This window comes from Barbus barbus, assembly GCF_936440315.1.
Source record: "Barbus barbus genome assembly, chromosome: 30".
NCBI classification, from domain to species: domain Eukaryota; kingdom Metazoa; phylum Chordata; class Actinopteri; order Cypriniformes; family Cyprinidae; genus Barbus; species Barbus barbus.
Window position 1 is genome coordinate 28,397,008 of NC_136758.1, and position 14,015 is coordinate 28,411,022.

The following is a 14,015-nucleotide window of genomic DNA, read 5'->3' on the forward strand; positions in this document are numbered from 1 at the left end:
CAGTGAAAAAATCCATCTCCTGTTGTCTCTCACATCCAAATCCAGCCACATATTTGTTTAGAACTGTTTTGGACTGTTTTCACTTGTAAAAAAAAAAAATGATAATAATGAGACTGCTTTTCACATATTTCAGCCAGTTTGAACATCTTAAAAATGGATTTGTTTCTTACAAACATGTAGCTTTTGTCTTCTGAAGATATTAACTGATGGACTGGAGTGGTGTGGATTATTGTGATGTTTTTATCAGCTGTTTGGACTCTCATTCTGACGGCACCCATTCACTGCAGAGCATCCATTGCTGAGCAAGCGATGCAATGCTACATTTCTACAAATCGGTTCCATTTATGAACCATTTATGGTTTCCCAAATGAACAGTTCTTAAATGAATTCCTTAGTGTGAAGAACCTTAAAGAACCTTTTTTGCAATGAAGAACGAAAGTGCATCAATGCCAATAAAAAAACTTTATTTTAACTATTTGAATTGTTAGATAAAACTATAGTTCATATCCAGTGTGAAAGAGCAGCCCAGACGAACTAATACAAGAGGAATCCAAACCTCCGAGTATTGTAAGAACAGCCTGCTTAACCAGTCCTTTAGAGAAGCTTCAAATGGCCCTTTCAAAGCGTTCGACAGCTGGAGTTTGGGCAAAAGGTGACCTGAACAGTTGCAGAGGCCACGAGATGAGCAGCTGCAGCTCCTGCTCACGTCTGCACTGCGTCTACAGGATCAACAACAGTTTGAGTGTTCGTACGGAAGAGCCATCCCAAAATAGCCCTGTATGTTCTTCTGCTGCTTCTACTCACAAAACTAGTCAAACTGCAGTTCTGTTGTGAGAAAACCACTGCATGCTGCTTTGTTTCAGTCACATTTATCCATTTAAAGGATTAGTTCACTTTCAAATGAAAATTTCCTGATAATTTACTCTCCCCTATGTCATCCAAGATGTTTATGTATTTCTTTCTTCAGTCAAAAAGCATTTGTGTTATAAAACATATATATTTTTATTAATTTTTTTAAAATGACCAATTGTTTCGCTAGATAAGACCCTTATTCATGGTCTGGTATCGTTTATAGCCCTTTGAAGCTGCACTGAAACTGTCATTTTGACCTTCAGCCGTTTGGAGTCCATTGAACTTCACTAAATGGAGAAGATTCCTGGAAGGTTTTCATCAAAAACCTTCATTTCTTTTTGAAGAAAGAAATACATAAACATCTTGGATGACATGGGGGTGAGTAAATGATCAGGATTTTTTAATTTGAAAGTGAACTAATCCTTTAACAAATGCTATTCATTGAATTTGTTGAATTCTTACATTAGAGGTGATGCCAAGAAAAGTTACAAAGCAGGCTTGAGATGCAGGGGGTTGGATTTTTTCCTACATTTTTCATTGAAAATGATCAGCTATAATTAAACGAACATTCATTTGGGAATGTATCAGTGTCTCTTTTGCTACATGAACAAAACCTGATGCCCATGTTCTCCAGCGTGATTTGAGACGATCCAAAGAGCATCTTGAGCTTTTGTGTAAGAAAGAAAATCTGATCGTCTATACAAAGAGGCACATTTAAAAAAAAAAAAAAAAAAAAAATTTTTGAGAATTTTTAAAAAATAATTAAAATGGTTTTAAACTATTTTTCAAATTATTTTTATTTATATTTATTTTTAAATTATTTTATTTTATTTTTCAGAATCCTAAATAGCTCAGTTTATGTTTGTCCAAGGGTAATTAGTGTAATTGTCCAAGTTCAAATATTTTTATGTATGATAATTTTATTTTGTAATGAACAGAGTATCTTTTTGGGTGAAAATAGTTAGACTGTAGTGCGAGTCAGTGCCAAGACATTCCAGCTCAGAGCAGGATTAGCTTTGATTAGATCCCAGCAAACGCTCTCCCAGCACACAACACATCAGCGCTCTCAACAAAGACCACAGGAGGAGGGGCAGCTTCTCAAAAGACCTCTAATTATACACTTAAATGTATTGAAAGAGAGGAATGCATTTAGGCTGGACGGGTTTGAGAGGATTGTTGCAATTTGCAATCTTAAAAATAACTTTAGCATCTAGAGCCCTCTCCAAAAAAACACTTCATTTTCTAGAGAAAGAGAACAGTCTCATATTGGTGCTCTTTAGTTTAAGTTCCTCTTCACCTCACTTTGTGTTTGCAAATGTTTCTTATTTAAAGTTTTCTTTTAACCAAAAATGCACCAGGTAGGTGTTATGTTTAAAACAGTTATTATGTTAATTTAAAAAATCATGACCTGCAGTTCATTTAATTTAAACTCACAACCTCAAGATTTAAAATATATTTATAATTTTAAAATGAACCCATTAAAATCAGTACATATAAAATTAAAATCTCAAGATATAAAAAGCATTTATAATTGTGAAATTAATTCATGATATAAAATTAGGGCAGATATTGAAACCCCAAAATATAAAATCAATAAAAAAAAATCTAAATTTTTAAATTTTTAAACACAGCCTTAACATATAAATGCATTTCTGGAACGAACCCCTTTTATAAAATGAAAGCAGATATTGTAACTTGTGAATAAACCTCAAAACATAAAGATTATTATTTTTTTTTAAATGAAACAAACATATAGGCTACCGGTATTGTGTATATATATATATATATATATATATATATATATATAGCTATAGTTAATTTTAACTTTATATTCATAACTCTTTATTTATTTTATTTTATTTGAACAAAAACGAATGGTCTTTTATGAATGCAGAACACAGCTGTCTTTCAAGTGAACACTGCTACTTACTGCCCCAGTGTGAGTTTGTCCTGAAGTACAGTACACTGGTGTTATCGCGAGACTGGACCATTAACAACCTGCTTGACACCCACCCACACACACACACACACACACACACACGCAGCGCGGAGCTTCACCCGCACCGGACTCGAGTCGCGCTGAGGAGCGGAAACACAGACTCAACATCTGGACACACACCATGAGAGCACGCGGCTCCATCTGAGGACACAGCGGTGAGTGCGTGCGCGCTTTGATCTGGACTCCAATGTGACACAATGTATCCGCGGCGCGTTTGATCCGCGATTCTGTCCGCGTTCCGCCGCCGCTCTTCACGACACCGACCTGAGCCACATCAGCTTACGGGATGATGTTTGCGCGTGAAATAAGGCATTAAAGGAGGAGAAAATCGCGTAAAAGTTCCGCGTAATTCGCCGCTGTCTTGTTCTCGCGAGTTTGTTTTAAAACAAAAGTGTCCTGTCATGAGCTCGATCGCGCTTCCAAAACTTTCAATCAGCGAGACGCGTCCGTATAAAGATCGCATTAGAATTATAACGCGTTAAAAAGCAAAAACTCAGAGAAGTTTGAGGTTCCTCAGAGGAACATATGGCATAAAGACACAGCTGGAGATTTGAGGCTGATGTCAGAGCAGCTGACTCTACCGAACACACACACACACACACACACACACACACACACTCCGCTCACATGGACGAGGTTGCGTTCAGTCGTCTGCTGCTCTGGATCTGTTCTTTTCATTGAGTTTCTGTGATGTTCGTCATGTTTGAGTTGGAGATGTGAGATGTTGTTTGCGCATGACTGGATTTACTCTCATTCACTGCTGCTGTTCGATGGGAAGCGCAAAGTGAAGATCAACCGAGAGAAGAGGGTATGTTGAGGTTTGCGATCTTTTATTTGTTCTAGTTTCTAAGCTTTTATCCACTGTCTTGAATTCATCTATATTTTGGCATGTACTGTAGCTGCGCGATGCAAAATCTCGAAAGCACGACTTCTTTTGAATGATATCGCTTTTGTTCGTCTTTGGTGTCTGTGTGCTGAATTAGAAGTAAAACAAACGATTCTTTTGTAGCCTGGAACTATAATCCTGGGACAGCTGTTTGTTGTGCATCTTTGAAACTCAATTCTAATGTCAGTTTTTGACAGATATACTGCAGCTGGGCGGTGCAAACATCATGGAAGGACCTGGTTTTTAATGGAGTAGAATATCTTTGGGGGTCTGTGTAGTTAATTAGAAGTCAAATAAAAAAGTTTGTTTCATAGCTTATAATTCTGAGATTGTTGTGCATTAAAAAGCATCTTTGAAACACACAAATGTCAATTTTTGACAGCCGGATATAATGTAATCTTGGAAGCACAACTCGTTTTTAATGTATAGGATATTGCATTTGTTTGTCTTCAGTGGTCTTTGTTGAATTAGAAGTGAAATAAATGATTTTTTTGTAGATTGAAACTATAATTCTGAGTTCTGGGTTTAAAAAGCATCTTTGAAACCCACAATTACATGTCAGTTTTTGACATTTACTGAAGCTGCGCATCGCAAACATCTTGGAAGCACATCTTGTTTTTAATATATTATGATATTGTATGCATATGTATGTTAAATTAGTAGCGCAATAAATTATTCTTTTAGCTTGAAACTATAAATCTGAGACAGCTGTTAAAAACAGATTTGAAACTCAATTAAAATGTCAGTTTTTGACAGATATACTGCAGCTGCATTGCAAACATCTTGGAAGAACAACATATATTACTTTTGTTTGTCTTTGGTGGGCTGTATATGTTGAATTAGAAGTGAAATACAAGATTCCTTTGTAGCTTCTGAGTTCTGAGTGTTTGAAATGCAACCAAATGTCATTTTTTTGACAGTCGATATAATGTAGCTGGATGAACTTTCTCAGAGGCCTTCAGTGTGTTTTCATGTTGAATTAGAAAGATTTTCTGTGAGATAAAACCTTTTTTCTTTTTGTTGTGCATTTTATACGATGCAGATTGTTTCAAAGCAGCTTTGCAGGAAAATAACATGCAAAAACTACTTCTTCATACATAGGAGAAGCGCTAGAAGAAAGAAAGCAGCTGGGAAACCCACGGCTCGTGTTTGTAATGCAGAACACAGCGGGTTGGGTCTACTTTTGTTCGTCTCTGGCGGCCTGTAGATGCACAGTTGTGAATGGCTACCCGCCGTTTATTTAACATCCAGTTTTTCCTGTTTTCTGGCAGGTCACGCCATAAGAATGGAGTTCCCAGACCACAGCCGCCAGTTACTGCAGTGCCTGAGTCAGCAGAGACACCAAGGCTTCCTCTGCGACTGCACCGTGCTGGTGGGAGAGACGCGGTTCAAAGCGCACCGAGCCGTTCTGGCCTCATGCAGCATGTACTTCCACCTCTTCTACTGTGACCAGCTGGACAAAAGAGACGTGGTGCATCTGAACAGCGACATCGTGACGGCGCCGGCGTTCGGGCTGCTGCTGGAGTTCATGTACGAGGGAAAGCTGGAGTTCAGCGCTCTTCCGGTGGAGGACGTCTTGGCAGCGGCCAGCTACCTGCACATGTACGACATTGTGAAAGTATGCAAAGGAAAGCTGAAAGATAAGGAACAGAGCGAGGTGGAGTGCGTCGAGAAGGCAAACGGTCACCCCGACAGGTAATAGAGTGCATGTATATATACCCAGGTGAAAAAAAGGACACTTCCATAAAATACTTAAAGTGCTCTATCTGTGCACTTAATATATACTAAAAATTATTCTTAAGGGGAGACACTGCAGGCAAAACATGCAGTTTTTTCATGCACCTATCAATATTTTGGCTTTTTGAGTGTTTTGTCAGACTAGTGGAACGAAAACATCCTAAAGAAACTGTTAAGTGTTTCTTTTATAGCACTTTATCTATTTGTGTCAATTACAACACATATTTTTAAAGGCCATTTTCTCAAAATGAGTTTTTTCTCCTACACTGAGCCATAAAACTCCACTTTAGTAGCACTTACACACACCAAATATGAATTTTTTTTATTCCTGTCTGAATCCTGAAGGTTTTTACAGAAGGATTTGTTCATATATAGTTTGCTTGATTATATACAACATTTTATTTTCCAAAAAACTGAAAATATATTGTTTTCTGTCTGTTCTAGTATTTTCTGAATTATGGAGTGACAAAAAGGAGATACACAAAATTCCCTCTGTAAAAACATTTGACTCTGTGTCAACAAAATTAAACAAGAATTTTTGTGTTTAGATTTTTGTACTAGAAATGTATGCAAATGAGCACATATTTCATTAAATGCCTCATTTGCATATTTAAACCTAACATTTTTGCAATTATCAATGTAATCAATCAACTGGGTAAGTAAGGTGATAACTATTAGTTAATTGTTTTTACCCTATTCACCTGCAGTGTCTTGCATTAAGATAAACTTAAAATCATCTAAGTGTACTCAACACCATGAATATGAACTAAAATGCACTTTTAACATACTATCTCTGGATTTAAAAAATGTATTGAATACACTTGAACCATCTTTCATACACTAGTACACTCAAGAGTACTACTAAATACATTTTTTAAATACATGAGAGTATGTTAAAAGCGCATTTTAGTTTATATTCATGGTGTCCCAAAATAGCACAGTTGAGTACACTTCGATAATCTTAAGAAGTACTAAAGAATCATTTTTAGTATATTAAGTACAAAATTAGTGCGTGAAAATAGAGCACTTTATAACTATATTATGGAAGTGTACTTTTTTCCACCTGGGTACTGAATGCTAAATTAGTAGTGAAATAAATTATTCTTTTGTTGCTTGAAACTTTAGATCTGGTCAGCTTTGGACAATGTTGCCATCAACGGGCAACCAGGTGAAACACAGGACCCACGACCAATCTAATGGGAAAGTGCACAAGCAACATTGCTCAAAAAGTTGTCCTGTGTATCATCAGCATCAGACAGCTGTTTATTGTGCATTAAAAAGCATTGTTGAAATGCAATTAAAATGTCAGTTTTTGACAGATATACTCCAGCTGTGCATTGGAAACATCTTATAGGGTGACCATATGGACAATTTTTACGGGACACGTCCTGGCCAGGATTTCTGTACTTGGCTCTGTTTTCCTGTTGTCATACTTGCTGAAGGTAATGATTGACCAATAACGTGCAGGCATTGTACATAATCGACCAATCGTAGAGCATGAGAAGGTGGGATCTATGGTGAACGGTCAAAGCGATGCAAATACATGCACATGTCTGGTGTGTTAGTTCGTTCATTCGTTCGACTTGAAGCACCGCTGCACGGACCAATAGTTGTATTACATCAAAGTACAGTGAGCGCGATTCAAAAGCATAAGAATCCATCTGTTATCTATAGGTATATCATACAACGATCGATCTGCACAGCACAAACAGACAAAACCCGGACATTTTAGGCAATATCAAAATCCTGGCAAGGACGTGTCCCGTAAAAATGGCCCGTATGGACACCCTATCTTGGAAGCGCAGCTTGTTTTTAATGTAGTAGGATATTACTTTTGTTTGTTTTCAGTGACCTTTGTGTTGAATAAGAAGTGAAATTAAAGTAGCTTGAAACTACAATTGGGACCCTGGAGCACAAAAGCAGTCATAAGTGCCACAGGTATATTTGTAGCAATAATAATTAATATGGGTTCAAATTATTGATTTTTCTTTTATGCCAAAAATCATGAGGATATTAAGTAAAAATCATGCTCCATGAAGATATTTTGTAAATGTCCTACTGTAAATATATCAAAACGTCATTTTTGATTACTAATATGCATTGCTAAGAACTTCATTTGAACAACTTTAAAGGAGATTTTCTCAATATTTAGATTTTTTTGTATTTTTCAAATAGTTGTATCTCAGCCAAATATTGTCCTATCATAACAAACCATACATCAATGGAAAGATTATTTATTCAGCTTCAGATAATGTATAAGTCTCAATTGCGAAAAATTGACCCTTATGACTGGTTTTGTGGTCCAGGGTCACATTTCTGAGTTCTGAGTGTTTGAGACTCCCAACCGAATGTCCATGTTTGACAGTGGATATAATGCAGCTGCATGAAATCTCTCCGTGGCCTTCAGTGTGTTTTCATGCCTGAGAGGTGGACAGTAGTGAAGTATTTTTACTCTGCCTTAAAAGTACTTTTCAAGTGTCTGTACCTTATCAGTGCTTTTCTTTAGGAAACTTTTCCTTCACAACATTCCAAAGTATAATATTCTAGTTTTTACTGCACTACGTTTCATATTAAATATCATTTAATACTTAATTACATTAAAAATCTAGTACTTTCTTTCTTTTACTCAAGTAAAAGTAATTCAAAGTTTTACTTAAAAACTACTGTATTTTTAACGTTCTTCAGTATTAAAGGTAAACAAAAGCAACTTTTATTATATTAAATGTAGTGCAGTAAAAAGTCTGACATTATACTTTGTGAAGTAAAGGTTTTCCAAAGAAAAACACCGATGAAGTACAGATTAGGGATATAATGATTTCATATATTCATTATACAAATGAATGCATGAATTATATTAATGTACCTCTGAAGATTCTGACTGTCTTCAGAAAAGGCATTTAGTTTTCACCTTCGCTCCATGTAATACCTAAAGAAGTGTTCTTCATCGCAGTACACAGAGTTCACGGGAAACCGCTGTAATTCTGCTGCTCCAGAAGCGCCACCTGCTGGCAGAGAGTGGATTTACAGAGATTTACCTTCACATTCAGCCTGTGTGCAGTTTCTGTCTGGCCAAAAACAGACCGAATTTGCATGCCCTGCTGTGAATTTTGACACTGTTGATTAAAAAACAAGCTTATGTGGATTCTACACATTTAAACAATTCAGATAAGTAATCTAGAATTATTTATGGAGCAGATAAAATACATATAATCATTTATTAATCAATTATCATTTTGACTCAACCCTTTTCTTTATTTAAAGGCTGAAATGTGAGGTTTACCTTTATATGAAACTTTTTCAAAGCTTTACTTGAACACTTATATTAGATATTTGAATATGCTATATTAGATAAACAGTTTCCAGTCATGCTGTCTTTTAAAATCCGGACATCATTGGTCATGTTATTCTTTTAGTGATCACGCAAACAAAAACTCATTTTATTTGTTGTTTGTTGATTTTAAGTATAAATGTGGTGAAGTGATTTATGTGTCGGTACGTTTTGAACATTTCCAGCACATTTTAACAATGCCGTGATAATACTGATCATTTTGGTCACTATAATCGTGATGAGAAATGTTTATACCGTTACATCCAGATACTTATTATATTGACTTTCACTTCACTACTGTCCACCTCTGCATGATGTTGCATTAGAAAGATTTTCTGTGAGATAAAGCCTCTTTTTTTTTTCTTTTTGGGTTGCAAGGTCTCCGGATCTTGTAGGTGTCAATTATGTGTCAGCCGAGTTCGAGGCCTGTGTCCGAACAGCTGGAAAAACAAAAGCTGATGTCAGTAGTTCGGCCGTCCCCGTGTCCCAGAGGTCCCGGGCGTCGGATGACACAGACCGCGCGCTGGATTTGTCTTTCAAGCCTCTGTCGAGCCGAGACGCCTTCCACCCCTCCTACGTCTCGGGACAGCTGGCCCTCGACAGCCAGCAGCAGGGCACCGAGCCACTTGTTAAAGACGAACATGACTTGCTGTCAGAGCAGGAGGACGGTGATCCGGTGAGCCCAGAGAGCCAGCGCTTTGGGAATATCGCCAGGAGTTCAGTGGTGACAGGGTTCGCTGGCCTTTTCCCCGAAAACAAGGCCACAGCTTCGCTGCTCCCTCCGGACGATGACCTGATGGAGGAGGAGAACGGGTTGCATGTGCGTTCGGAGCATCATCTCGGGGACAGCGAGGGCGAGGATGAGGACGACCTGGCGTCTTCAGACATCTCCACATCCAGCGGGGTTCTCCTCCCACCGGGCAGGCAGCAGGTTTGCATATGTCCTCTCTGCAGCAAAGTCTTCCCAAGCGCTCATGTGCTCCAGCTCCACCTCAGCTCGCACTTCAAGGAGAAAGACGGCGTTCGCTCCAAGCTCTCGCCCGACGGCTCCGTCCCGACCTGCTCGCAGTGCGGCAAGACCTTCTCCTGCATGTACACGCTCAAGCGGCACGAGCGCACGCACTCCGGCGAGAAGCCGTACACCTGCGGACAGTGCGGGAAGAGCTTCCAGTACTCGCACAATCTGAGCCGGCACGCCGTGGTGCACACGCGAGAGAAACCGCACGCGTGCAAGTGGTGCGAGCGGCGCTTCACGCAGTCCGGCGATCTCTACCGACACATACGCAAGTTCCACTGCGGCCTCGTCAAGACGCTCGCTATAGGATGAAGGAGGGACAATCACATCCTTTTGTATAAAACCAACAGCAGTTTTTATGAAGAAGATGAATAATAATATTCAGTATTTTGCAGGTGGCAGAAAATCGGTTCATTAATGACTGTAAAACACAATTGTGTCTCCAGCAATCAGCAGTTTGATGCACTTGGGTCTTTGACATCATATACACATATATATATATATATATATATATATATATATGTATGTGTGTGTGTGTTTGTGTGTTAAATATATTGAAATATAATTAAAACATATTGTATATTTCATAAATAAATGTTTTTTTAACTGATATATACATAAAATAATATATATTTTAATATTTCACAGATATATATATATATATATATATATATATATATATATATATATATATATATATATATATATATGAAAAGTTCATTTGCAAAAACAGATAACTCCATTTTTAACAATTTTCATAAATCATGTTTTTTCATTGTGTATTCCAATTAATCTCAATCAAACTGCAGTTTTTGTTTTTTTGATTAGGTTAAAAAATAACCCCCCCCCCCAAAAAAAATACAGCTAACTAACACAATAAAAACAGGATAACAATGAAAATCATGATTTTTGAAAATTTTAAGAAACTGAGTTTCTTAAAATCTGTTTTTGCAAATAAACTCTTCATATATATATATATATATATATATATATATATATATATGGATAGTTGACAAATAAGAATTGGACTGTGTCCTATGGTGTGACAGCAAAAATGTAGAATCAACTTAACATACAAATAACATGAGACAAATGTATCTTCATTCTTGGAGTCACAAATAGCATGAGAGAGGTTTAACTTCAATGTTAGTTTTTTTATAAATTTTTTCATCACACCATAGGACACATCAATACATCAACTACCCATATATATATATATATATATATATATATATATATATATATATATATATATGCTTAAATATATAAATGTGTATATAAAACAGTTTATATATTATATATATATATATATATATATATAGCATATCAGTTCTTGGCTACACACACACACACACACACACACACACAAGATGTCAAAGTGTCAGATGCATCAAAATATTTATGAACATTAAAAGAGAAATGTGACCCTGGACCAGTCATAAGAGTCAATTTTTTGAGATTGACATTTATACATCATCTGAAAGCTGAATAAATAAGTTTCATTAAATGTAATGATAGGATAATATTTGTCTGAGATACAACTATTAGAAAATCTGGAATCTGAGGGAGCAAAAAAATCTAAATATTGAGAAAATCTCCTTTAAAGTTGTTCAAATGAAGTTCTTAACAATGCATATTACTAATCAAAAATTAAGTTTTGATATATTTACAGTAGGAAATTTACTAAATATCTTCATGGAACATGATCTTTACTTAATATACTAATGATTTTTGGCATTAAAAAAAATCAATAATTTGGGCCCTCAATGTATTGTTGGCTATTGCAACAAATATACCCCAGCGACTTAAGACTGCTTTTGTGCTCCAGGGTCACATTCATATATATATATATATATATATATATATACACACACACATGTATGAACACAGTGCACTGATAAACCAGTTCTACAGCTCCGTCCAGAAGATTTGCTTTTGTATCTGCTGTAATTTATTACAAATCATTTGAGCTTCATGACAGAAAGTTTTGAAGAAGTACTTTGTTCATGATTTCCTTGTTTTTCTGCGTAATCACTGAAGTCCAGAAGGGCAGATTTAATTTATGCTGTTTCAGTTGTGTGTGTTTTTGTCTCCTGAAGGGCTTCGTCACTGAAATGTTTCACTGAAGCACTTGACAACATTTAAAGTGACGTCACCTTTTAAAGCCACTGGCTATCGGTCAGGATTACGTGCTTTTCTTTTAGTCGAGGACTGGATTTGATCCGACCCTCATCAGATCGTAGCGTTTGATGGTGGTCTGGGTTTAGAAGACATGAAGGAGTTAAGCTTAAACTAATATCTAAAAAACTAGTTTAACATCTGGAATGTTTGTGGTTTTATTTCATATTTCTTTCTTCTTTCTGCAAACAGAAATATGGCTGAACCACTGCTGACTGAATCTCAGAAACGTTTTGAAGGCGTTTTCTTTATTTTCTGCTCATTTGACGGATATGCTGTATGTTTCATCGGTCCTGATAAACTTGATTAGTAATTTATTAGCTGGCTTTGGTTCAGGGTTTACTCTAGACTTGATGTTTAAAGCGCTCTAATGTTGGGATAATCGCGAGTACCTGATTTCATCGACTATCGAGCACTTCACTGATAGATACATTCATATACCGTAGGCTGCTATTTCTAACTGTGTATTTATTGTAAATATGTATTTTATTTATCAAATCATTGTCACATTTCGTTTAGGATACAGTATGACTGAAATCTCTGGTAAAAGCTGCAGTTTCTCACAGTCTTCCAGTTAAAATCGCTCTGGTTGTCTGAACTCTCCTCGTTGGTTCACAAGCACAAACATCCCAATGACATGAAGACTAATAATCTACCTGAAGCACCCACAAGTATGATATTTCTGATGATGATGCACATGTAAAAGCAAGCATTCTGTTGCATATCTGCATCATGATTCAGTTTATTGACTATTTAGGGTTTATTATTTTAATTTCTGTGCAAATTAATATCAAGCTACGCTGGAGTTTGTGGGCTAACAGAAGATTTCTGGTGATTTTTGTGCATTTGAATGTTTTTAATCCTTCTTTTCTTATTTTGACGATCATATGTACATTGACGCTGTTCCTCATTCGAGATTCACATTTCTGATGCTATTCAACATTCATAAAAGCCAGTATATGAATGCAATAATGAACTGAATGATTCAGCGTTTCTGCTCTTTTAACACGATGAAGGTGTTTCTCAGTTCAGTCTGCTGTAGATGTACATTAATACCGGATTATTGTCTTCTAAAGGTTCAGACTGTGAAATTGTATAATCGTGAGTAATATTTATTGATTAGTTTCTTGTGCAAAATCTCAGAATTTTGACTTGTAAAATGACAGATGATACTAAGTTGAGACTTTTTAATAGACTTTGTAGAAGTGCCATTAGATGTAATATAATTTTTTGATAAAAGCATATTTTATAGGAAACAAAAGCTTCATTGTAAGTCCTTTAGTGAATGTAGATGACAATCTGTATGAGTTGATTTTGCCTGAATTCTTTGGTAATTTATTTGGATTCATTGTTGGTTTGTGTGTTTGCGCTTGCTTTGCTCTCTTTCTTTCTTCTCCGGCACATTGTGCCTGTTTGTTTGTGCTGTGAAAATGTGACAATCTTTATCTAGATCTTTATTTAACTGAAGCGTAGATTAAACAACATTTTCTGTGGAATTATTGTGCTTGGTTTTTTGAAAAATGATGCTAGAGCGACGTTGCGCTTCAGAAAAACTCCATTCAGAGCACTATGAATATTTACCAGAAGAAAAATCATCCTCAGTTTCTCTTCATCTTCAGTGAATTTGCAATACCTTTAAAATTGCCCAGAAGCTGTTCAAATTAAAAAAGCGTGAGTGTAATCTCTGAAAAGTGATTTTTAAAATCATTCTAGGTGACTAGAAAAGTCATGGACATGCATTGGTTAAATAAATCTGATATATTTATAAGGGTTATTAGAGAGAAGAAATAATGGAAGATTAAAATAATTGTTCATGAATGAAGATTAAAAAAACTTTTTTTTAACCATGGCCCGGTTTCACAGACAGGGCTTAGACTAAGCCAGGATTAGGCCATAGTTCAATTAGGACATTTAAGTAATTTTTATAAACATGCTTAGAAAAAAACATTACTGGGGCGCATCTTGAGACAAAAGAAAGTCACTGATATATTTTAAGATCAGTCAGTGCAAGTTTATTTCA

At 36.3% G+C, this 14,015-nt stretch overlaps 1 protein-coding gene across 1 annotated transcript; it reads left to right on the top strand.

Annotated features, from left to right (window-relative positions):
* Positions 1–2,945: 2,945 nt before the first annotated feature.
* On the top strand, positions 2,946–10,129 carry zbtb42 (zinc finger and BTB domain containing 42; the record flags this gene model as incomplete). Its single annotated transcript, XM_079385978.1, has 3 exons — positions 2,946–3,006; positions 5,009–5,432; positions 9,181–10,129. Exons 2-3 carry the CDS (start codon positions 5,023–5,025, stop codon positions 10,127–10,129), a joined length of 1,359 nt encoding a protein of 452 aa, XP_079242104.1. The 5' UTR covers positions 2,946–3,006; positions 5,009–5,022.
* Between the last annotated feature and the right edge of the window lie 3,886 nt (positions 10,130–14,015).